Raw genomic sequence first — 22,050 nt, 5'->3', positions numbered from 1 at the left:
GTGAACGTCATCATTCTACGTTGCTTTTTTTAGACTTTCCAAAACTGCTTTTACTGCATTTTGCATATTAAAGAAATCTCACTGAATGATCATCACTACATCCATAAAGATCTGTTTCTCTTAACAAAGACGCAGTTTGTAAAGTAAACTGGACCGAGTTTCCACAATGTCAGTGACTTCCTCATATTCTTCAGCAAGAAAATTTGCACAATCATGCAAAAGAGCCGACAGCAATAATAGTTTTACAGTTTTTTTGTAAAAATTGCTGGACTGGGCTATGTGTGTATTTGCATGTATATGTGTGTGTGTGTGTGTGTGTGTGTGTGTGTGTGTGTGTGTTGGCACACAAAAGGCTGTTGTATAGTATCTACCCCCCCCTCCCCACACACACACTCACTCTCTCTCCAGCTCGTGTGCAGCAGAGCGATATCAGTGTCTATAACACTGTCAGGCTTAGGGTTGCAATAGCAACCAAGCACTTGAACCTGCCGCCTTTTGACGAATACAGTGTGAACATCCAGACTCTGTGGGCACATCATGGGAAACTGCACTTCAAGGTAGGTGATCATCCTTAGATGCGCATAGTAGAAGGCACCCTCACACGCCTTTTCAGCAGGTGGTGATTAGGCTCTAAAGCTTTCCTGGAAGTGTATACTGACAACCTAAAACAAGACTGATAACATTAAAAGAAACTGTGGGGAAAGACCACTTTTTAAAAATAATATAAAAGAGCTGGAAGCACGTGTTTAAATGAAACATTGTTGTATTTTGGCCCCATGTCAAGCAGCTTGTGTATTTGTTTCAATGAGGAAATAGTGGTGATAAGAACAGACTCAGTGTCCAACTTAAAGAATTGACAGTATATAACAGTGCAGTTTGTATCGTTATAAAATGTTGACGTTGACCTAGAAACATGGAAAGTTCCACGACCTGTGCTGTTAGTCGCTGACATACAGTACACAGTTGGTCATAGATAGATGTGGGTTGCATATCTGAAGTGTTTCCTGTTGCAGCAAACATCATCTTTTAAACTGTCAAGGAAATACTGCTGTGGGGTAAAAACCTACGCCTCTAGCCTAGGAAGTTAAACTAACATTTTCAGTCAGTTTATCCCACACTAATGAGTTTTATTGTTCTGTTTAATGCTCTGGATGATTGCATCTTTATTGTGGTCTTCATCATCCGTTCTACTGTCAGAATAAAGAAGAACAAGAAAGGTAAAAGTACATTTATTATAGCATTGATAATATTTAGCATACAGACTTTATACAGTTTTGCTACACGTTGTATATTTACATTTTCTCTTCCAGGTGATTATGCAGCAGATGGAAACAGCAGCACACATAATAAGGTACACCTGCCCACATCAATGTTGAGTCTATTTTTGTTTAATATATAGTATAGTATAAATCTTCATAGTTATCAGCTCCAGCTTTTCATGGGACACAGGGGTGTTCCTATGCTTTTATGATAGCCCGGTCCGAGGTGCTGCCTCCTTAGATTTGCATACTGGGTGAACATTAATGTGAGGCCTCTGTTGTAAAAGAAACTGTGAGGCTGTTTATTTCTGTTACAGGAAGTCATAACCACAACCCATATCAAACAATTCTCAGTGCTGGTTGCAGTAGTTCTGTGTGGAAAAAAAGTATAAATAATGATGTGTAACATAAATCATGTTCAGGATTTACATCTTACTCTTTGTATTATCTCATGACAGCCTCACGAGGATGTAACGTATGCCTCTATTGACCATAGCACTGCCAAAGGATCAAGTAGGAGCAGAGCCACCACTGATGATGATTGTGACTATGCAACAGTTCATGTCCCAGCAGCACGTCAACCTGAACGTGTGTCTGAGTGCTCATCTAAAGACGAAGGCGCAGATGATTATGTGCTCATGGGGTAAATTGAAACAAAGGGAAGTTCATTCTGACTTTTGCAAGAAGTAGGACTCATAGATACCACAAACAGGACAAAGTGAATGTCTGTTAATCAAATTTTGATCTTCAATGAAGAAACTGTGACAAAGTGAAGAAAAAGACATCCACAGTCAACAGCAGGTGGTTGCGGAAACATCACTCCCCCTCATGTTTCGCTCCACTATTGAGAAAACTGTCTTGTTCCTTTCTAAAGAAGACAAACTTGCACCACATTTGTCATGTGTCAAATAATTCTGATTGCAAACACTTTGGCAGAAACAATTGGTTTTGTCGGTGTGTGCACTACTACTATGTAATACATACTATATGTAGTATGAATTTTGGACATAGCTTTGGTGTTTGGCCATTTTTTGACACTCATGCAAGAGGTTAATAGCTATTTTGAACGTCTTTAAAACGGCAGAGCAAGTAGCTGTTAGTTACAACATGACCTGAATGACTGAGAATCCTAATCCTAATCTTAACGCCACTTTGTGTTGAATTTTGAAATTATTTTCATTTGCTTTTGTTTATCTTCAAAATGTTTTTGCTTGCAAGGGGTATATAGGGGAGAGTGTTTTTTCCACCATGAAAGGAAAAGAATAGCAGCTATGAAACCCTGTAAATAGAGAGTGAACACTTAAGTGTGACTTCCTAGTCAGGATGGTTAATATATTAACAGCACATCTGCTGTCACTATTATTTTCTATTGCTGATAAAAGTTTGATCTGTAGCCATAGGCAAACAGTTGCAGAAACTTAACCCTACGTCAAGATGCCTGAACCAGACTTCAATAACAACGCACATATGCCCAGATTAAAATGTGGCTCAAATGTTTGTATAATAAAATGGTAGAATTGTGTGTGCAGTTGTGGCCTTTGCCACTTTATCCAATCCATGATGGAAGAATGTAATGTTTATAAAAGTGTGTCCACAGCAAACACCACAAACTGCTTTCCAGAGTTTGTGCATATTTTGTAACATTGCTCTTGGGAACAACTTTGCACCAGATATAATACAAATAGATATTTAAGGCTTCATAATTTATATTTTTATTGTACGAGCATTTTGAAAATGCCTCAGGATTTGTTTGACTAGATGGATATAAAAAAGTAAAGTGGTGTAATTTACTGCAAGTTGCATTTGTTTCTTTGTGGTTTTATTGATATTTTGCAGTCATTAAAACCCCTTTTACCACATTAGTTCATTATTCAGTTGTATTAATCAACTGAATCACTGAAAACATCTGCGAGAAATCATGACAATAATCTTTTTTAAGGGCAAACCTTCGGTAAGGTTCTTTGCTACATTTCAGAGAGCTGTGAATATGTTCACCAGAAATAGACAAGTAATAAACTAAGCAAGTCCAAGTGTGTCGTGTTCTGTGGACAGAAATGCATTTGACAGTTTCCTCTTTTCTGTTCAACTAAATAATCAGTGTGAGGATGAAACACATTATAGTTGCTGCAGCCATTTTAAGCAGAATTCAAATAGAAAGTCTAGACCCTGGCTGCATGTGTATCAGGGGAATTGTTACATCAAGTATAACCTGTTTCAATGTACATGTGGACATATGGGTACATATTAGTATTATTCAGGCTTATCTTTAAGATGCAAGATACAGGATTGGGAGCATTTTTGATTGCCTCTCAACGGCTCTCAACGTCGGCTCAAAGCCAGAGCTAACAGTGTTTACCTGAGGGTGAACGGGAGGGTGGGTGTAACGCTTCCAGCATTATCAGCTGTAACCACCATACAAGAGCAGTGCAGAGTGGTGGTCATGAGCAAAGGTCAATTTCTAAACTAACTAAAGCACGCGCAGCCGGCCCGGCTATGTCAACAAAGCAAGGCGAAGCTTGGATATCAATACATACAGAGAGCGACTTCATTCTCTGCTCAGGTAGACATAACTCCACTGTATCTGTAGATGATAGTTGTTTGCTGCTATATTAATGTTCAGGAATACAGCTCTTTTAACATGGACTGTGATGCATGATGTTGATGATGATGATGGACTATCTTCTGATCTCCACCAGTAGATGGCAGAACAGTCCTTTTTCTATTTTCCATTTCCTCTAAATCAATTTCTTGAGAAATGGGTTTACACTCATCATGAGAGTCTTGACCCAAATTCCAAAACTCACCATTTCTTAGGATGGTCTGGTGCTAATATTATTCAAACGAGTGAGAAAGGGTGGATGTTCAAGCAAGTATCAGTTTGCTGCAATGGATAACAAAAGTAATCTTGACATTTAACCTTTTTAAATATTTACCACAGTGGAAAAAAAGCAAAAATGTACATCCTGTACTCGATTACTTTTACTATTTTTTAGTGTTCTTTTTTATTTTGTAGAGCTTAGCAGTGGAAACAGTATATTTGGATGTGTGTTCAATACACACAATTACATAATTTGACATTACATGAATACCTTACATAATATTGTCCACATTATCTTGAAGCAATTTTACACCTGTGTTTTCTAATTGAGATCGTATTGGGTTGACCAAAGCTAGAATCTGTGAAAAGGTGAGCATCTCTTCACATTTATCTGTAAATATATGTTAGAATAATAATAATAATAATAATAATAATAATAATAATAATAATAATAATGATCATGTAATTGCCGCCCATATATTTCATGATTACATCAAAAGTTCTGTAGTCTTGGCGCACTTAGTCCGGCTGAAGGCGGTGTTCTTTCCAATTCAGCAATTCCTTGCATTTGTAACTTCAGTTATTAATGTTCCATGACACCCACACACCCACAGAGAGTAGTGGGCTGCATGTGCAGTGCAGCCAGTGTGTGACATCAGATACATCCCCTGTTCCATCAGTCAAGAGGTAACTTCGGGCAGACTTTAAACTGAGAGATTTCCCTCCCTTATCGGAAGTCTTTCATCTCACTCTCCTCTGTTTTTACTATTTCACCATTTCTCAGTTTCACAGCCTTCAGTTTCTCACAAAGAGCCATGTGCATTTAAGCGCGTGAGTGTGATGCATGAGCAGGCTTTTATGTGAACAAATCTGCAGATGAATTATAGATAGAGTTCACACGTTGAACATAGCTGGCGTAGGGTTCCACTTCTTCCACATCTTCTGTCTGTAATAACCAGAAAGGTGTCACAGACAAAGCTCAGCAATGTGCAGTGAAACACACAGAACTACAAACTGCAGACATAGAAGATTACCTACCGGTGGCGATTTAGATGGTGAGGTGTCGGACGGCTGGTATCGCCTGGCAAAAGGTGGATTCACAAACCAGCTCAGTGATTCAACATAAAAAGCTTACAAGTAGTCATTGTAAGTCATTTTTCATTAAATGAAAATTCTTACCTCAATGTTATTATTTTCTTTTGTGCCAAAAATAAAAATCCTGCTAAAAGCACAATGATTACCACAACAATAAGGACGTACAGCCAAGGGAAATAACCTGCAGTGAGAGAGTGAAAATTAAAGGTTTGTTAAAAATCTGCAGTATCAATACAGCACATAACATCTATTAACCACTATAATGTCACCTAATCAATGTTTACCAAAAATAAAACAACTTTATTTAAACGTATTGCTTCTGCACTGAACCCACAGCTTAAATGTTGTCTCTCAAACTGTCCACTCTGCAAAAGCCATACCTTCTTCGAGTTTCGGTACCAAAATCCTTTCCCCTGTCCAGTGTGGGTGCCTGATAGCACAGCTCAGGTTTTCTCTGTCCATTCCCTCGGGGAGCTCCAGGCGACTTTCTACTGTAAAAAATCCCTTTGAGACAGTTTCCACAGAAGATATGTTTCCCATATGACTCCAGCTGATGCTGGCAGCAGGTTTTCCTCTTTCGGCCTTGCACACTGCCACCATCTTGTTGTCTTTATGGTATAACCAGGCTGATATGCTGGGAGGAACTGGGTCAGGGAAGACGAAACAAGAGAAATGAGACTCACCGAATAGACCTCAGCCAAGTTCAACCAAAGTTCAACCAAAGTTCAACCAAATCACAAACAAATCTAGTAAAACAGAAATGTATGTTTTATTAATCTTTGTCACATCTTTGTGATTTGGGTGAACTGACCCTTTTAGAAGTTAACCTTATCGATTACATGGCTCTTGAAATCATAAGTATTTCCTACCTATGATAGCCACGTGGATGGCATGATTGTCGTTTCCTCCTGTGTAAACCGACTCACACTCGTATCGCCCCTCGTCAGTATCTGAGAAGTTTGGGATGTGAAGGTAGGACAAGGCGCTGGATGTGTTTCGGAGTGATTTGCCATCATTGCAGGAATCATCATTTGTGCCATTGTTAAAAGATATCCTACATAGTTTTTTGGTTTGAAATTGTATACGCCAGATAACAAACAGTGTCTCATTCCATGTCTTATTGCTGCATGTCAGGTTAACTTCACTCCCCTGGTTGAAAGTCAAATTTCTGACAGCTGAAAAGAGAAAAAGATAGTTGCATTATATAATGTATGCACATAGTGGTGCAATGACTGGGCTGATTAAATGGTTTGGGTGAAAAAAAAAGATGAAAACAGTTATAAAATGAATCATATTTGTTGTTTTTTTATTTATATTACTTACAATATCTCAAAATAAATAAGTTATGATGAATTGGCTTAAACCTTTGATAACTATTAGATGGAAGAAAATTATATTATATATTTTTTTAACGTTGCAGGACTTACAAAATATAAACATGTATTCTAAGAGCTACTGAACGATAAACAAATTGTAATCAGCCTATTTTTGTAAAGCAGGCAAACATTTGGTATAGCCCTTAATATTTCATAATTACCTTCCAAAATAAAATACAATTTTAAAGGACTAAACCTACTGTTCTTCCTCAGATATAACTTCTGTATTTTTTCAACATATTTCAACTAAAAGAAGCACTTAATGTTTTAAATAATGATAAGTCCTGTGCCATTGGTATACTTAATATTTGTAGTTGTATCTAATATTTTACTGATACTGATACTGAAAAAGCTGGATAGAAAAAGGGAAAAGTGTTTACCATAAACGGTGGAGTTCAAAGATTGTGTGCTTTGATTAGATCCTGAGAGAGATGGAGGTGGATGTGAGGAAAAGGTTAGTAAAATCAGATATATCAGTCAGAAAGCATGCAGTTAGTGATTTGTTCTGAAATGTTCTATCAGCAGAGAAACAATCAACGGGTTCATCAGTTATCCGTTAGGTTGTATTAGTAAGGGTGTGAAGTGATTTGATTAAAACCGGTCTGACTTGAACAGCTGTAGCAGGGCTAAATCACAGACAGTTGTGGCAGAAAATGCACTATTTTGACCTTTTGTAAAACAAAACAAAAAATTCTGGTGGATGGAAAATCTAAACAGAAAAAAAGTAGTTTCATTTAATCTCTTCATAACCTCCCCCAGTGTGCCTGTCTACACTGTAGAAGAAGCTGTACACATTATCATTGCTAGTTCAAAGAACTTCATTGATGAATGCAGGACTCAATGACTGACTTCCATGGTGTTATGGGGGTCTAAGATTTGTTTACTTCTGACAGGTGTAAGAAGAAGTGGGATGGCAAAACCACAGATTTGAAACAGAAGCGTGTCTTCCACCTCTCAGCGACCACACAGTGGAGAAATGTGCATCATAGTGTTACCTTGATCTGAAATCATGATTTCCACTGAGGAAGCTAGTGGCAGCGTGCTGCTTGTTCATTCAGCAAATATGGGGCAACTTTTTCATATACTATATGTGTTTTGGAAGATGTTGCTCCCTTGTCGGCGTGTGCTTTACCCCGGCCTTAGAGCATGTTCTTTCCACTGACTGTCTACACTCTGTGAGTCACACCACAGACAACTTCACAGAAAATGCAGAGCGTCTAACCATGTACAGTTTACTACTCATCCAAATATTACTAACATGTCACAGAATATACAGTAATGAACGATATTATTATGGCTGTATAATATTTGAGTTACATTGCATGCTAAGGGAAATACAGTCACATATATAGTAGCCTATAGAGTAGCACAAATTACACATTTGAACAGTATGAAAAATATGACTCTGTAGTTTTAATAACATGAACCATGTTGCTAATTATCAGAGGTAACTCCTTACACGGTCATCTTTTTGGAGGTTTTGTGTGCCCCTAAATGACAGTGTCTGTATCTAAAAGCTGTATCTTACCAAGGCTAAATAATCTAAAGCGCTAAAACCACTTGTGAGAAAAATGAGTTTATGTTCAAACCTGTATCCATGCTCCGTGCTTCAGACAACACGAAGATAACCACAGCATAAATCCACATCATGTGCCTCATCGCCAGTTGTCTTCAGGTTCCTCTGTAGACTGGCAACCTGCAGCGCCAGTGAGAAGCACATCAAGTCTTTAATCGAATCCTCAGTCCTGAACTCCGTCTACAGTGACATAAAACTGAGTTGCCTGGTTTTGCCCGGACTACCATTTGCCCTAGTTTATCAATTTCTCTCTCTCTCTCTTTCTCTATTTATGCCCATGAGCTCAGGGTTTGAGTCGAGCGAGTTCTCCACCCCGTCCAGGCAAACTGAACATCCTTGACAATCCTGATGATAAAGAAACATAAAGGACATGTGACTCATTAATCCCTCCCTTCATTTTTCTCTTCCCCTCTCCAAACCGCTTTCCACTGAAACATCTGCCTTTTTTCTCCCACACAGGATGACGTCTGACATGATACCAGTTTCCTTTCTTGTCAGTCACATATCACTCCGTCAAAGCAGTATGTGTGTGAACACTCTAAGCAAGACAACGTTGCAAAGCAGATACATTAGACACAGTCACATTTTGTATATGAATAATATCGTAGATAAAACTCAACATGGCTTAGACTGCATTACTATATGAATGCTCGTACATCTAATACAGTGTAATACAATAGCATTGCAAAAAATCCCAACTTCTTTAATGTTAAAATGTTCAGATGTTATTCAAACTAAGAATAATGTAGCTCATGTAGCCTATTATTGATTGTTAATAGGCATTTTGGAGCTGCTGTTGTTGAACGTATTTGCATTAAACTAAGAGGTGTAGTCTATCCTCATTAAATAGTGTAGACAAAATATCAGAAACGTCCTCTCACTATAACACAATAAAATGTAACAACAGCACAATCTATATAGCCTCCAAAGTTACCACAGTTAAATCAACACTTCTCTATAAAGGTTTAAAACACAAACATTACAACCTTCATGAAAGCGGGATTTATTGGAAGGTTGCTGTGTGACTTTTAGCTAGATTTTAGATACTAATCTATTCTAGTTATTAGAGAAGAAATATTTTGTGCTGAATAAGTATAATTTGGTTGCGGTCTCTGCTGGTGTATGAACATCTTGCTTTATAACGGTTAGCCAGAGGTTAGCAGAGGTGCTGACTCCATCTTCAGTTTGCAGATCGAAGATTAACTGGCAACAACGCATTCGGCAGTTATTGTGTGCATGTGGTTATGATCTGCAAGCTCAATGCGGAGTTTGTGGTTCATGAGTAGATCGTGCAATGAGACACCTTGATATTAGTTGCCCCATATGAAATCAGATTGGGCGGATGAACAATAAAAACTCAACGTTTCCGTCTGCTGACTGTACTCTCACTCTGCCCATAAGTGTGACAATGAACATGCAATGCAGATATACGATTTCTGAAAGGCATGGCCTACATAAAATCTTCTGTTTAAACACTAAATCAACCCACAGCTCGGCTAGCACTTATTTGCACGTCTTCATAAAATGCTGAGTCTGGGAATTCAAAAACAGTGACACTAATGTGAGGAAGTGATAGTTGCAGTAATGCAGCTTTTACCATGCAAAAACTTGTTCTCCTTTTTCTAAGATCTAATATTAGACTGTGTTTATTCAACAGAAATAAGTTCAGCTGACTGTGAGCTGGCACACTTGGCACTAAAACTAGCTCTTTTTTTTCCAGCTGTGAAGAAATGTTGCTTTGGTCAGCTGTGTTCCTCAAATCCAAAAACAAAAAAAAAACTTTGAGAAAGAAAAAAATACTCTCTGCGCCACATGCTGTGTGTATGTGTGTGTGTGTGTGTGTGTGTGTGTGTGTGGCTGTGGCTGTTTCCTTTGATAACACAGACTTCCTGTTGATGTCAAAAATCAACCTTTTTGGCTCACCAAAAATATGCTATATGAGAGGTAAAGAAAAAAGAGAGATGTAAAGTTGTTGGATAAAAATAACTTTTAGAATGATCAGTTCTTATTGTTTAACATACACGGCTCTGTGAAGTCTGTGGCTACTGTGTGAAATCTCTTCACACTTGCTATCTCTGATGTTCCTCGTTTAGCAGTCACTGTGACCTTCTGTAAGGGACGATTGTATTGCTTGTGCGGAAGGGACGAGTTCAAGACATGCCACGTAGCTTTATGGAAATGATTCAGTGCAAACGCACTTGTGTGTTATCCGAAGTATAAATATCAGAGACTCAGAGACAGACCTCTGAGCTGCCTTGATACATGACTTGTATGTGTTTCAACTCTGTCTCCTTCTTGCAAGAATAAATGTCCTGTGATGATGATTTTTACATCGGCTTCGAGTGAATTTCTCTAACAAAAGTGAAACAATGAATATGTCTTCTGAAAAAGAATAATAGACAAACGAAGCTCCTGATGTACATTTGTACTTAATGGGGCAAGCCTTCCTCACGTAAGAAGTGACTGATGAACTCTTGTGAAAGTAAATCGAATAAATGTCATTTTACCATTCAAACACCTTAGCAGGATAATTCAATAAAAGCATGATTTCTTTTCACATTAACATATAAACATACTATTATACCCCCCTGGTCTAGCTACAATAACATTAAGCAACATATATTTAAATGCTTAGGACTAGTTGATCCATTTTGGGGTACTGTATTCAACTGTTGTGACTATATGTTAACTAGTACACACATATTCTTATAATGTAAAGTATATTTTGTATCATCATTACAAGAATAGTAAGGCGAGACACAAAGGGGGCGGAACCATCCATGGGAGGAATTCGTTAACTTCTCCTCTTGTTTTGTTCGGTACATTGGCTTGAACGTTTGACGTTTTAATCAAAAACCACATGTAATGCACTACCACGTCATTTGTAGAGTCCCATTTTTGTCAAGCCTGCTCTTTCAACGACACGATGTTTTGTGCAGATAATAACCCCCCCACGTTGAAACCTTTGAGTTTACCTTCACCATGGTTACATCGCTAAACAGCACACCGCTCAGTGGTATCGCTGTCTGAGAGACACGTTGAGTAAAGCAGAAATGAGCGAGAAAATGAGCGTCACTCGCACGAATCCTAAGACAAATGAAGCCTCTAAAGTTGTGAGGCCACAGCGGCTTTATGACCACTTATATGGTAAGTATACTTATAATATAGCGTTAAATGCACGCTGACGCGAGCTACGTTTACAAATGTACTGAACTGTCTCGCCACAGATCCTGTGTACACGGTGTCATCGGAGGTGGACCATGCCAGGTCCAGAGTCTGTGCGTCTAAGGGCCGAATAGTAAGTTGCGTCGACATGTGTCCGACAGCAACATATTGGTTTTGTTGAGCCCTAGGAATGTTCTATAACTCTTATTATTTTTGCCCAAGTCAAAGGCAACACTTTGGCTTAGCAACTCTTAAACATGAGACATATGTTGGGTCAAACTGTATTGTTAAACTTATTACTATATGTTGTATGTTGATTAAGATCTGTTGCTCACAGATTTGTCTAAAAATGACAGTATTGTCCTCAGTTGTTTACACATACGGTAAACCCATCTAGAACTTCACCGATTTATTGTCAGAATAGTGTTTGTTTTAAGCTGGCAAATACATTTATTAGATAAGAGCATACAAAGTAAGCATGTATTGTAATACAAAATGTCACAATTGACCCACTTTCTGTTTACCTGTGCTGTTCAACTAGGACCCAATATTTTTTCTCAGTTGCTACTGTTTACACATGAGAATAAAGAAACAGACTGAGCGTGAAATGCACTCGCTGACTGTATTTCTCTCTGCCTTCATCAGAGGAGAGTGCCTGTGTTTGAGTCGATGTTCAGTGACCTGTCCCACTACCCACGGTATACTGTTCAGCTGGACCCAGCAGACCCAGTACCAGTCTTTATGGATCATTGTTGGCGAGGCCACACGGAACAGCGTATGGAGGCATTGCAGCAGTTGGCTGGGTAACACTTACAGACACCATTTTAATGAGCAGCAGCAGGTACCGAGTATTAATTCAAGGTTAACTACGTTACTCTTTACACATATATACTGGGTCTCTTGGCATTATCTTCTTGATAGGGTTATTCCAAATGCTCAGCCGTGGCTGAAAGGGGAGGAGTGCCATGTGACCGGAGCTGATCGCTGGAAATTCTTCAAATGGTTTGATTGGCCTGTCTACACTACACTGAAACACAGTTTCCTCAACCTGATATTATGACAGTTTACTAAAGATAGACAGTTTCCACTGTAGATATTGACCGCGTCTCTGATGAGGTGTTCCATTCTGTTTCCCTTAGCCCTCTGATTCCCTTTGCACAGCAGATTCCCCCGCATGCAATTTTTGCGTTGCCTAAGTAAGTACCACATTAGTTCATCACGCTTCTTTATTTTCCAGCCAAATCTGTTAGAGGGTGCATCCTCTCATTTTGTCTCATCAGAGAAGACTTCGTATCTTCTGGTGGAAAGAATGCTGAGCATTCTGAACAGCCCAGCCACTTCACTGTCGGGGTCCAGACAGACTACAGGGAAAGTGAAACACAGACAGACCCGTACAGCCCTGAGTATGTGGTGCAACCTGGGACAACTCCCTCAGAACTCCTGCAACTGGCAGCTTTAACTTGGGGTACATGATCAACTGTTCAGATCTTCACTATAATAGACTATAATGAATAATTACCTTGTTAAAACCAGACATATTCAGCTGTCCCACTGGTGGTTAGGTCGTGGTCTGCCTGCAGGCCTGGCAGAAGTGGAAATGATAGAGCAAGCACGTGCCAAACGAGCTTGGGAGGCCACCCTTCCTCCATTGGATGACCTTAGTCAGCTGGAGAAAAGGAGACGCATGATGGAGGAGATGGAGGTCAAAGAGTGGGCTTTCAGAGAAGGAGAAATCCAGAAGTGAGTGGTGCTGCACCTTAACCGCTGTTATTTCACTTTTTATTTCCGACAAGAAAAGACATAAATAGATAAGTAAACCACTACTCATCCAAAATGTTGTTAGTGCAGTTTGGCACAGATTTAAGCCACCTGTTATCATTGGCCAAGTAGCATTATATCTTAAGCCTTCTGCCATCACAAGTGTACTTGAGATGGCATTGTAAAGGTAGGTTCTATCATCAAAATGCTACAAACACATAGTACTTGGGGCTAATATATGTCTAACCAAGACTAATATGTTGGCTAATTAATAATCTCTGTGACCTTCCCCTTGATGTTCCTGCTGTCTTCTGTCATGCTCTTTGTTTTTCTGTGGTGGCGACAAGGTTGGAAGATGCTCGTCTTACTGTGCTGAAGGACCTCTTGAGGCAAAGAGATGAGGCCCAGAAAGAAATCACAAGCGAGAGACTCAACCACATATTTTCTAAGCTCCAAAAAGACAAAGAGACCAAGCTACACAAGATTCACAAGGACTACACCAGGTGTAAGACAACCGCTGGCTCTGCTCTAACACCATATCTTGATCATGAATGTATTATTCAAGGTTTTTTTAAATTCCCTCTCATCTATCGCATCTTTTTTCATGGTTATTTTGTGTGTAGCACTGAGAAAACTGGAAGCCAAGAGGAGAAATGTGGAGGGGAAGCTAGGGCAACTTGGCATTGTGAAAAACTATACGGATATTCAGACATGTGCCCCTCGGAGCCACAGGGATACATTCTCCAACAGGAACACCTGCAACAATGAGTTAGAAAGCCACTACTTGAACGCATATGAAGGTCTGAATCTTCAAGTAGAAGTGTGGATCATCTCCATACTAGCATCTCAGAGACAACATTATCCATTTGTTTTCAAAGAAACTTTAAACTTTTTGTCAATCATAGGTTTGCTGGAGATAGAGGCAGGACTCTCTGCCTCAGACCTCAAGCCATGGGTGAAAAGATGTCAGCCCAAAGTCATCAAGAATGTGATCAGTCCACCTGTGTGCCCAGAAATAGAACTGATGAAAAAATACAAGGTAAAGCAGAAAGAAATATGTTCATCAAGTACATCACTTACGTTCTACAGACAGATGTATTACCGATTGTTGGTCCACAGGCCCTGCGAGAGGAGGAAAATAAGCAAAAAGCTTCACGTTTTCTTGTCAAGAGAGAGAAGCCTGTTCCTCCTCCTGTCACTCCCATAGTGGAGGAGCCACCACAGGTCAGCAAATGTCTCTGACTCTAATTGACATTAACCTATCTCATCCTACATGTTTCATTTTAATGTTAACTCATTCATGTGTCCCTCTATAGGGGGACGAGGAGAGAGAGCTCGCAGTCATCCTCTTACAGAAATTACTGAGAGGAAGAAGTATTCAATACAAGGTCTGAACAAGTCTGCATGCACATGCATGTGTGTGTGCATGTTTACCTGCATTTTTTTTAATGGCTGAAGTGCCTACAGAAATGTTTAAATGTTCTTAGGTTTTAAGGACTCTATTTACTCTCTATTCACTTCTGTCTGTGTTGTTTTACAGATGTTTAAGGGCAAGGAGAACCATCTGGAGCTCCTTCGGGAACTGAGGACTGTCCACGCCCTGCAGGGGGAGGAGCAAGAGCTACAGAAAGCTGACAAAGAGCTCGTGATGACCCTTAAAAAACAGAGAGACAAACATAGACATGAGGTGAAAAACATAGTCTCATCCACATACAACATTTTACCAACTCCAAACAATCTCATTGCACCTTCTCTCCCCCCTCCCAGACCTCTCAAGAGGAGGCTTCTCAGGCCAGAGTGGTAGGTGCCGAGCTTGAACACCTATTCGACACCTTGTCCAAGGAGCTGATTCTTCTCCAGGAGGAGCGTAGGATCCATGCCTTTACACTTCTGGCTGAGAGAGACCGTCGCCTGCAAGAGGCTGAGGAGAGTGGGAGGAGACAGGTGGAGGAGCGCAGACGCAGAGAAGAAGATGAGATCTTCAGACAAGTGTGTACACATGTGTCATTTGTTAGCTACGAGTGTGCAAAGGATAATATGTTTGTATGTGTGTGCGGTGCGGTGCACGGGTGTTGATGCATTGCATGTGTGTGTGTGTGTCCTAAACACTGTGTAACAGGTGGTTCAGGTGCACCAGGAAACTGTGGATTTGTATTTGGAGGACATCATCCTAGCAACCTTGGAGCGGACAGCTGACAAGCAGGCCAGAGAGGAGATCCACAGAAGGGCGAAGGAGGTCAACGACATCGCTTATGCCATGGAGGAAAGGTAATGGATACTTCAGCATGTCTGCTAATGTTTTATATTCAGAAATTTCAAAGCAGCGGTAATGAACAAAAAATAATTTGTGTTTAGCCGAAACAATCTTCAGTCGGAGGACATTGTGTCTGAGTTGATGTACAGTTTCCTCATCCCAGAGGTCGAGAAGATCACTGTCAGGCAAAGAGGTTTGGGAGATTTTTCTATTTTTCCTGTATTCACACATTGTTATCATAGAAAACAATGTCAAAATGATTGAACATTATGAGTAGATGGTATTTGTACCAACAGTTACAAACACATAAAAATGCACCACGTGTTAGGACCCTTTCCCTTAATATAAACAAACAATAAATGACAATTGCATGATAAAGTTAAATGATATGCTTTTACCAGTGGTCTAACTGTGATTTCTCTCCTCCAGTGCACCAGAGGCAGCATAGACACTTGCAGGCAGCTCGGAGCATCATTCAGGGAACTGCTGAGCATTCTGGGATCCTTCCTTGTACTCCTGTGTCGTCGCACTTGACCTGTCCCTCTGAAAGAGCCTCCAACCGAGTCCTCGAGGAGATGATCTGCCAAGTGGAGCAGGAGAAGGGAAAGGAAACAGAGTAAAGAGAGGATTAAGATAGCGTGTTGAAATGCAGTCTGATGTCTAAATTTGTTGTTCATCATTACTATTAAAGTTTCATATTCATCTTTGTGGGTTTATGGGTTGATTGTAGCCTTTTGATTATTACTACTTTAACTAGAATGTTCAGTATATCCCCACATTTTCCCTGATAGGGGCTTTGGACTAAGGCATGTATTATGCTATATATATATATATTTGTTAAGTCTAACGCTGGTACCAGTTCGGAAAACGGAAACAAAGCTTGATTTTCAAGGCTTCAAAATTGTCAACACAGAATGCATAACAAATTAGCCCCTTCTGGCCTCAGCACTGCCTACATCAATGTTTGGAGTAACTGAGGTCACAATGGTGCTCAGGCAACCCTAAATCATTTTACTGTAGAGTTTAGGAGAACACTAAGGAGAAAGTACGAGATTTTTTTTTTCTGTTTTCTCATATTTTACTCTAATACAAAAAATGTTTTTTTAAAAACTGAATAGATGCCTTTGAGGGGTGCGTTATGTTGGGGGCAAAGGCGCACACACACATACACACACACACACACACACACACACACACACACACACACACACCACACCCTCCACCGACAGGCCCGTCCCGCAGGCTGCAGCCAGAGTATGAAACATCAAACAAGACGACCAGCAGGAAGAGCTAATGCGATACTCGTTCTCACCTGTTGAGCGGAAAGTAAATCCGAAACTACCGGAACCCAGTGGGCTTCTGACAGATGGTTGGATATCTGGAGTCACCAAATCAGTGAGTGGAATCTCGATCACTGTTTGATTAACGCTCGACCTTTAGTCAGGCAAAGGACTCTTTATCTATTTCAGATTATGTAAAGGTAGACAAAGAGTCACTTTACTTGTTGTTTTTTTGTGTCGACTTATTTAAAATGTTAATTTGCTGCCCAACAAGTCAACAGAATGACGACAGAGGTGCGTCGCCCAAACAAAAAAATGTATTTCGCGAGGTGCTTATTGAGAATCGATACGTTTCCCAATCACTGCCAGTCACACGGTTGTGCAAGCGAAAGTAAAACATTTACTCGTTCTGGTTGTGTCCGGTTTAAAGGCACATCACACTGGGTTGTACGCCCACATAAAATACGCATTATGATTGTGGTTAATAATGTCATATAGTGGAGTAATGATGTATATAGAGTAGCACATTCATTGACCCTGAGAATACGTATTTGAAGTTGAAAAAATACACTTTCTTCAGGTCTGTCCCTCTCAGTCAGTTCAGTTGCATTCACTGGCTTGAAGATTTGAAACAAAAATATAATTATACAAAACTATTAAACAAAATATATACATATTTACCCATTTGCACATATGTCTTACCTATAGCCTGATTTCAGTGTTGGATAAAAGTACAACTGTGGCAGATCAATCAACTTCATATGTGTCATTGGACGTAATGAGAGTATAAACTGGTTCTGGTTGAAAGCGTGCGCACTATTCACTGTTTTGCACTGCGGCAATTAAGGCACTGCAGAGTACTTGGTGTCAGGCTACTTGATGCTCTTTGATGGAGTTTGACATGGTTCCCCACTGTGACCATTTAGCCTCAGGGAATGGATTACAACAAAAGGCTTTAAATAGTCTTAAATATGTCAACTGAGCCTTCATTCAAACGCATGCGTCACTGCACCTTTATTCAAAGATATAATAGAAGAAAAATGATTCTGCACCCATTTGTCGAAAGAATTCAGCCCCAATATTGTTGCCCTAGAAGGTAAGCGCGTCACTGCTCATTATTGCAGATAATATGACTTATGTAAATTTGTGGAGATTTTTTTGTAGGGTCATATTTATCTATAAACAATGTTGCAATTGAAGTTAATCAATAGGGAGTTACCGATGCCAGAATGATCTCATCATCCTCACAGGGGAGAATGAATCAGAAGGACACTGGAGTGCAGAGCATCCGAGAAGCGCTCACAAGGCACAATGAAGTGGTGGATGAGGACGGAAAGGTGACAGAAGATGAGGAGCCCCAAGCCTGCGGTGTGTGTGGAGATCTGGCCAAGGGTTTCCACTTCAATGCCTTGACGTGTGAAGGCTGCAAGGGCTTCTTCAGGTGAGGTTGTTCTTTTTCTCTATATTACACATGCTGCAGCTTATCCCTCATCCAATTGAATTTAATTCATTACAACTTATTTATGCAGCAGCTTGTTACCCAGATCAACAGATACACACACAATAGGTAGAAGCAAAAAAGAGGTTGAAAGGTTAAAAAAGGTTTTAAGGAAAAAGGACTACTTCAGCCACAAAAATTACCATTTCTACATCAATTACTCTACCCGTGTTGCCTTGAATTATTCAAGAAAACTTTCAACAACAGAGAAAAAGCTTGATGAATTGAAGAAAATAGCACGCCTGCGCAAGAAGGTTTTAGTGAAGATGCATGTTTGGGAAGTACTGAGCATACGTCTGGATGAATGACACTTGGATTATACTGCATGAGTCAAATATTCACTCTCCTTTTAGCTTGTTTTGCTCTCCACCAACTCCTGAGAAAAATATCTGTCTCTTTAGCTGCTAAATGCTCACCAGCAGCTGTTGGCGTACTGTGGGTTCTTAGAGCTTTTCTTTTACAGAAAATGATTGCTTCTGCTGAAAACAAAAGATGAGAGCGGTGAGACATGTAAATTTGTTGGCCGTGAAATAAAATCAATGCGCTTTCAGATTTATTTATACTATTGCTTTTGTTATTAGCTGTTAAATAATCAACAATTATATATCTCTTAATATTACTTATTAAATTAACTCAATTAGAGCTATAAAACTGTGAAATAACCCACACTGTAAAATATAGTTGTCTGCTCAGTTTGGTTTCTGTAAGATTCCTTTAGGCTATACATGCACTGGCCAAACTGTTTAATCAGTAGTGTTGCCTCCAGATTTTTTCATTGACTCCTTTATTCAGATACACAGTAGTCACCTGTGACCTGTGCGGACAGCTAACTTTACACATCTGAAACAAAACCAGTGTGACGTCATCACATTGTCATTACACACATCGCACACTGTAAAGCTGTAATATAATGTTTGTTTTCATGCATGTGATTTTTTTATGTTCGTAAGCTGTTACTAAGTGGATTTTTGAAATACATTCAGACGTGCCATAAAGAGGCCAACGCAGCTCCGCTGTAGGTTCCTGAATGAATGCAATATAAACAAAAACAACCGACGTTCGTGTCAAGCCTGCCGCTTCCGTAAATGCCAGGACATAGGCATGCGCCAAGAAAGTAAGTAACATCCGGATACAACATATATGATCCCGTATTAAACCTTTACAGTATATATTTACATTGAGACAGTAAGAAGTATCTGATTTCATATTTCAATTGCTGGAGTGCTAGTTCTGTGAAACTGTTTTTAAATCAGATTTCTATACATGCAGGTATGTTTTGTGTCCTTGTAGTGATCATGTCGGAGAAGGAGGTATTGGAGCGGAGGATCCGAATCCAGTCGAAGAAGATGCTTGGCGCACCAATACAGCTTTCATCCCAACAACAGGAAACCATTCAGGAGCTACTCTGTGGCCACCACAACTCATTTGACTCAGCGTTTTACCGCTTCAGTGGCTTCAGGGTGTGTGAATGACTGCCAGCGTGTTTGAGGTGTTGTCTTTGTCGTTGTTTTCACGTCTGAATAATGCTTTAATTTTTTCAGCCCATCGATAGAAACATCCTTCCTGCGAGTGAGTTGAACCAGTCTGAAAGCTCCCTCTACTTCCTCTCCCCCTCCCTCTCGCCCTCCTCCTCCCCCAGTCTCTCTGGTTCCTTTGAAAAACAAGAGAACCACGAGGACGAAGAGGTCAGAAAAGCCAGTGTTTTCACGGCTCTTCCACACATGACTGACCTCACCACTTACATGATTCAGGACATAATAAGTTTCTCCAAAAGTCTTAGGGACTTCCGGTAAATGTATGCCTCAATGCATATCAAATATTTATTTTTTTAGAATTGATGTAGTGGAACAACTTACTCACTGTTATGTGTGTGTGTGTGTGTGTGTGTGTCTTACAGATCTCTCAACATGGGGGACCAAATTGCTCTGTTGAAGGGAGCCACTTTTGAAATCATGCAGATCCGCTTCAACATGGTGTTCAACGCAAACACAGGCATCTGGGAATGCGGCCATATCACATACTGCATAGATGATGCTGTACGAGGTGAGCCAATGAATTCTTTTGCATATGTTCAAAGGAGGAGGCTTGGCTGTATCCACTGTGCAGTGTGAAAATGTACATAGACATTACAAATGTTCTCATTTAACTTGTTTTGGTGTCGATTAGCCTTGCATCTTTGTATGTGAAGTTGCAAAGTGGTAGTTTATAAGTACTTTTTTATCTGTGAAAGTGTGTGCACTTCTCTCACCCGCCATGTTCAAAGAGGTGTAACGTGACTCGTGGAGGAAAGCTCACCAGAATGTTGTCGAACTGGTGTGGTCTGCTCCTTTTATAAAGATCAACTGAAAAGCTGTAAACATTCATTCGTTGTCTTCCAGCTTTGTACTCCCTCGGCTGGCAGACACTCTTTAAGACTGATCCTATGCACAATGTCTCTCAAAATGTTAATGGGATATTTACAATAAGATTGGGAAATAATTCAGGCCACACAGAATATTATTCTATTTGGATGTTTTGATGCATCTCTAAAAACATTCTTTGATGAGTGTGCCAAAATCCAACCTTTTTCACATGATTTCCTCTTCCTATGCACCTGTCTTCATTGCATTAGATGAAAACTAAAACTTCTTAGCTTGTGATCTTTAATACTTTTATAAATATTGATCCTAAGGAAACAGAAAAATACGTTGTTAAAGTAATACTGATAATAATTTTGTCTATATTGCCCATACTTTACTTACAGTAAATACTTTTAAAACTGAAATATTCAATGAAAAGCCTATATTCACATAAAAGCTGAGGCTGCAGATTTTTTGAATATATATAGGGTTGTTGCTGACAAATAAATAAATTGAGGTTAGCAGCTCAAGGCTTCGTTCATACTGACCTGAATCTGCAACCAAAGTGGGTGAGCTGCATTTAGGGTCATGTAGGCACCATGTTAGACGAGACAACATCTCTGGTTCCCCTGCAAAAAGTGTGATCCTTTTTTAATGAGTATATTTCCATGTTTTGACTTGTCTCATGGTCTATTATTGGCTTGCCATCTCTGTCATGTTGTTTTGTAGCGGGTTTCCAGCCGCTCCTGCTGGAGCCTCTGCTCAGATTTCACCACACGCTGCGCAAACTGGGCCTGCAGGAGGAAGAGTACGTTCTCATGCAAGCCATGTCCCTGTTTTCTCCAGGTAGCAGCACTTCATCACGGTCCTTGCTGATATTTAAACCCTAGAAACAGTGTGCATTAGTAACCAGCCAAACAGAAAAATGTATGTCCAGACATTTCTCATTAGTAGAGATTTGTTTTGTTTTTTTATCTATCAGACCGTCCTGGTGTGCAGCAACACAGTGTGATTGACAAGCTTCATGAAAACGTGGCACTGACACTAAAAACCTGGATTGACTTCAAGAGGACAGGACAAGAAAAACAGTGAGTGAAATACTCTCCGTTCACTCACTGAAACCTTTGACAGACTGAACCACCTTTGTTTCCTCTGTGCCTCCAGCTTGCTGTACCCTAAAGTGATGGCCTGTCTCACGGAGATGAGAACAATGACTGAGGAGTACAGCAAACAGGTTCTGCAGATCCAGGACATCCAGCCAGACATTATCTCGCCTCTCATAATGGAGGTGGTCAGTAAAAACCCCTGTCATGACTTTTAATACTGCCATCTACTGTACATGGACAGGACCAGCTGACTGTGCTCATTGATTTAAGGCAAAGTATTCTGTTGTTGTTGTTGTGCACGTGTTCAAAAGTGATGGTCTAAAACATACACCTGAAAAGATAAAGATGATTGTTAGTCCTGCTGTAAACTGTCATCTGTCACCCAGACATCAAAGAAGCCATGAGTAAGGCAGGATTAAGTTTTACAAAGTTTGTTTTAAGTGGTTACAGTACCGTTGGATTATGGTGGATTTGACATGTATGTGTTATTTGTTTTGCTTACAGTAAGTACACATTTTGTCTGTCA

General features: G+C 39.9%; 4 protein-coding genes across 5 annotated transcripts in view; 3 read left to right on the top strand and 1 right to left on the bottom strand.

Moving 5' to 3' along the window:
* The first annotated feature begins 378 nt into the window (after positions 1 to 378).
* si:ch211-214p13.7 (uncharacterized) lies at positions 379 to 3,049 on the top strand. The gene is made up of 4 exons (XM_068704897.1): positions 379 to 557; positions 1,198 to 1,217; positions 1,311 to 1,351; positions 1,718 to 3,049. Exons 1-4 carry the CDS (start codon positions 538 to 540, stop codon positions 1,904 to 1,906), a joined length of 270 nt encoding a protein of 89 aa, XP_068560998.1. The 5' UTR covers positions 379 to 537; the 3' UTR covers positions 1,907 to 3,049.
* si:ch211-214p13.9 (cell surface glycoprotein CD200 receptor 1) lies at positions 1,214 to 8,513 on the bottom strand. 2 transcript variants are annotated; one of them, XM_068704895.1, is made up of 7 exons: positions 8,138 to 8,513; positions 6,929 to 6,970; positions 6,042 to 6,347; positions 5,553 to 5,816; positions 5,257 to 5,353; positions 5,116 to 5,158; positions 1,214 to 5,023 (listed from the first exon to the last, which is right to left on the bottom strand). In XM_068704895.1, the coding sequence occupies exons 1-7, from the start codon at positions 8,205 to 8,207 to the stop codon at positions 4,934 to 4,936; spliced, it is 912 nt and encodes a 303-aa protein (XP_068560996.1). In that variant the 5' UTR covers positions 8,208 to 8,513; the 3' UTR covers positions 1,214 to 4,933. The 2 variants fall into 2 exon arrangements, with proteins under 2 accessions (XP_068560996.1, XP_068560997.1); XM_068704896.1 differs by lacking the exon at positions 6,929 to 6,970 and having other exon boundaries at positions 8,138 to 8,512.
* A 2,569-nt stretch (positions 8,514 to 11,082) lies between these two features.
* On the top strand, positions 11,083 to 16,007 carry cfap91 (cilia and flagella associated protein 91). The gene is made up of 17 exons (XM_068704893.1): positions 11,083 to 11,271; positions 11,352 to 11,422; positions 11,935 to 12,092; positions 12,211 to 12,291; positions 12,429 to 12,485; positions 12,570 to 12,754; positions 12,852 to 13,029; positions 13,395 to 13,552; positions 13,671 to 13,847; positions 13,953 to 14,086; positions 14,167 to 14,271; positions 14,364 to 14,435; positions 14,588 to 14,734; positions 14,815 to 15,036; positions 15,167 to 15,315; positions 15,403 to 15,494; positions 15,731 to 16,007. Exons 1-17 carry the CDS (start codon positions 11,178 to 11,180, stop codon positions 15,919 to 15,921), a joined length of 2,271 nt encoding a protein of 756 aa, XP_068560994.1. The 5' UTR covers positions 11,083 to 11,177; the 3' UTR covers positions 15,922 to 16,007.
* A 558-nt stretch (positions 16,008 to 16,565) lies between these two features.
* The window catches only part of nr1i2 (nuclear receptor subfamily 1, group I, member 2), a 5,938-nt gene continuing 453 nt past the window's right edge, over positions 16,566 to 22,050 (top strand). Inside the window, exons 1-9 of the mRNA XM_068704894.1 lie at positions 16,566 to 16,696; positions 17,832 to 18,022; positions 19,063 to 19,193; positions 19,370 to 19,539; positions 19,621 to 19,868; positions 19,977 to 20,122; positions 21,148 to 21,264; positions 21,401 to 21,506; positions 21,583 to 22,050. The exon at positions 21,583 to 22,050 is cut by the window's right edge and continues 453 nt beyond it. Coding sequence (XP_068560995.1) covers positions 16,595 to 16,696; positions 17,832 to 18,022; positions 19,063 to 19,193; positions 19,370 to 19,539; positions 19,621 to 19,868; positions 19,977 to 20,122; positions 21,148 to 21,264; positions 21,401 to 21,506; positions 21,583 to 21,739 — 1,368 coding nt within the window. The 5' untranslated portion in view covers positions 16,566 to 16,594 and the 3' untranslated portion in view covers positions 21,740 to 22,050. The remainder of the gene's footprint in view (positions 16,697 to 17,831; positions 18,023 to 19,062; positions 19,194 to 19,369; positions 19,540 to 19,620; positions 19,869 to 19,976; positions 20,123 to 21,147; positions 21,265 to 21,400; positions 21,507 to 21,582) is intronic.

This window comes from Cebidichthys violaceus, unplaced genomic scaffold (assembly GCF_023349555.1).
Source record: "Cebidichthys violaceus isolate CVI_PGR_0920_01 unplaced genomic scaffold, fCebVio1.0.p SCAF_11, whole genome shotgun sequence".
In the NCBI taxonomy this organism is placed as follows: Eukaryota; Metazoa; Chordata; class Actinopteri; order Perciformes; family Stichaeidae; genus Cebidichthys; species Cebidichthys violaceus.
The sequence above is the reverse complement of the archived record's forward strand: the minus strand, read 5'-3'. Positions and strand labels throughout refer to the sequence as shown.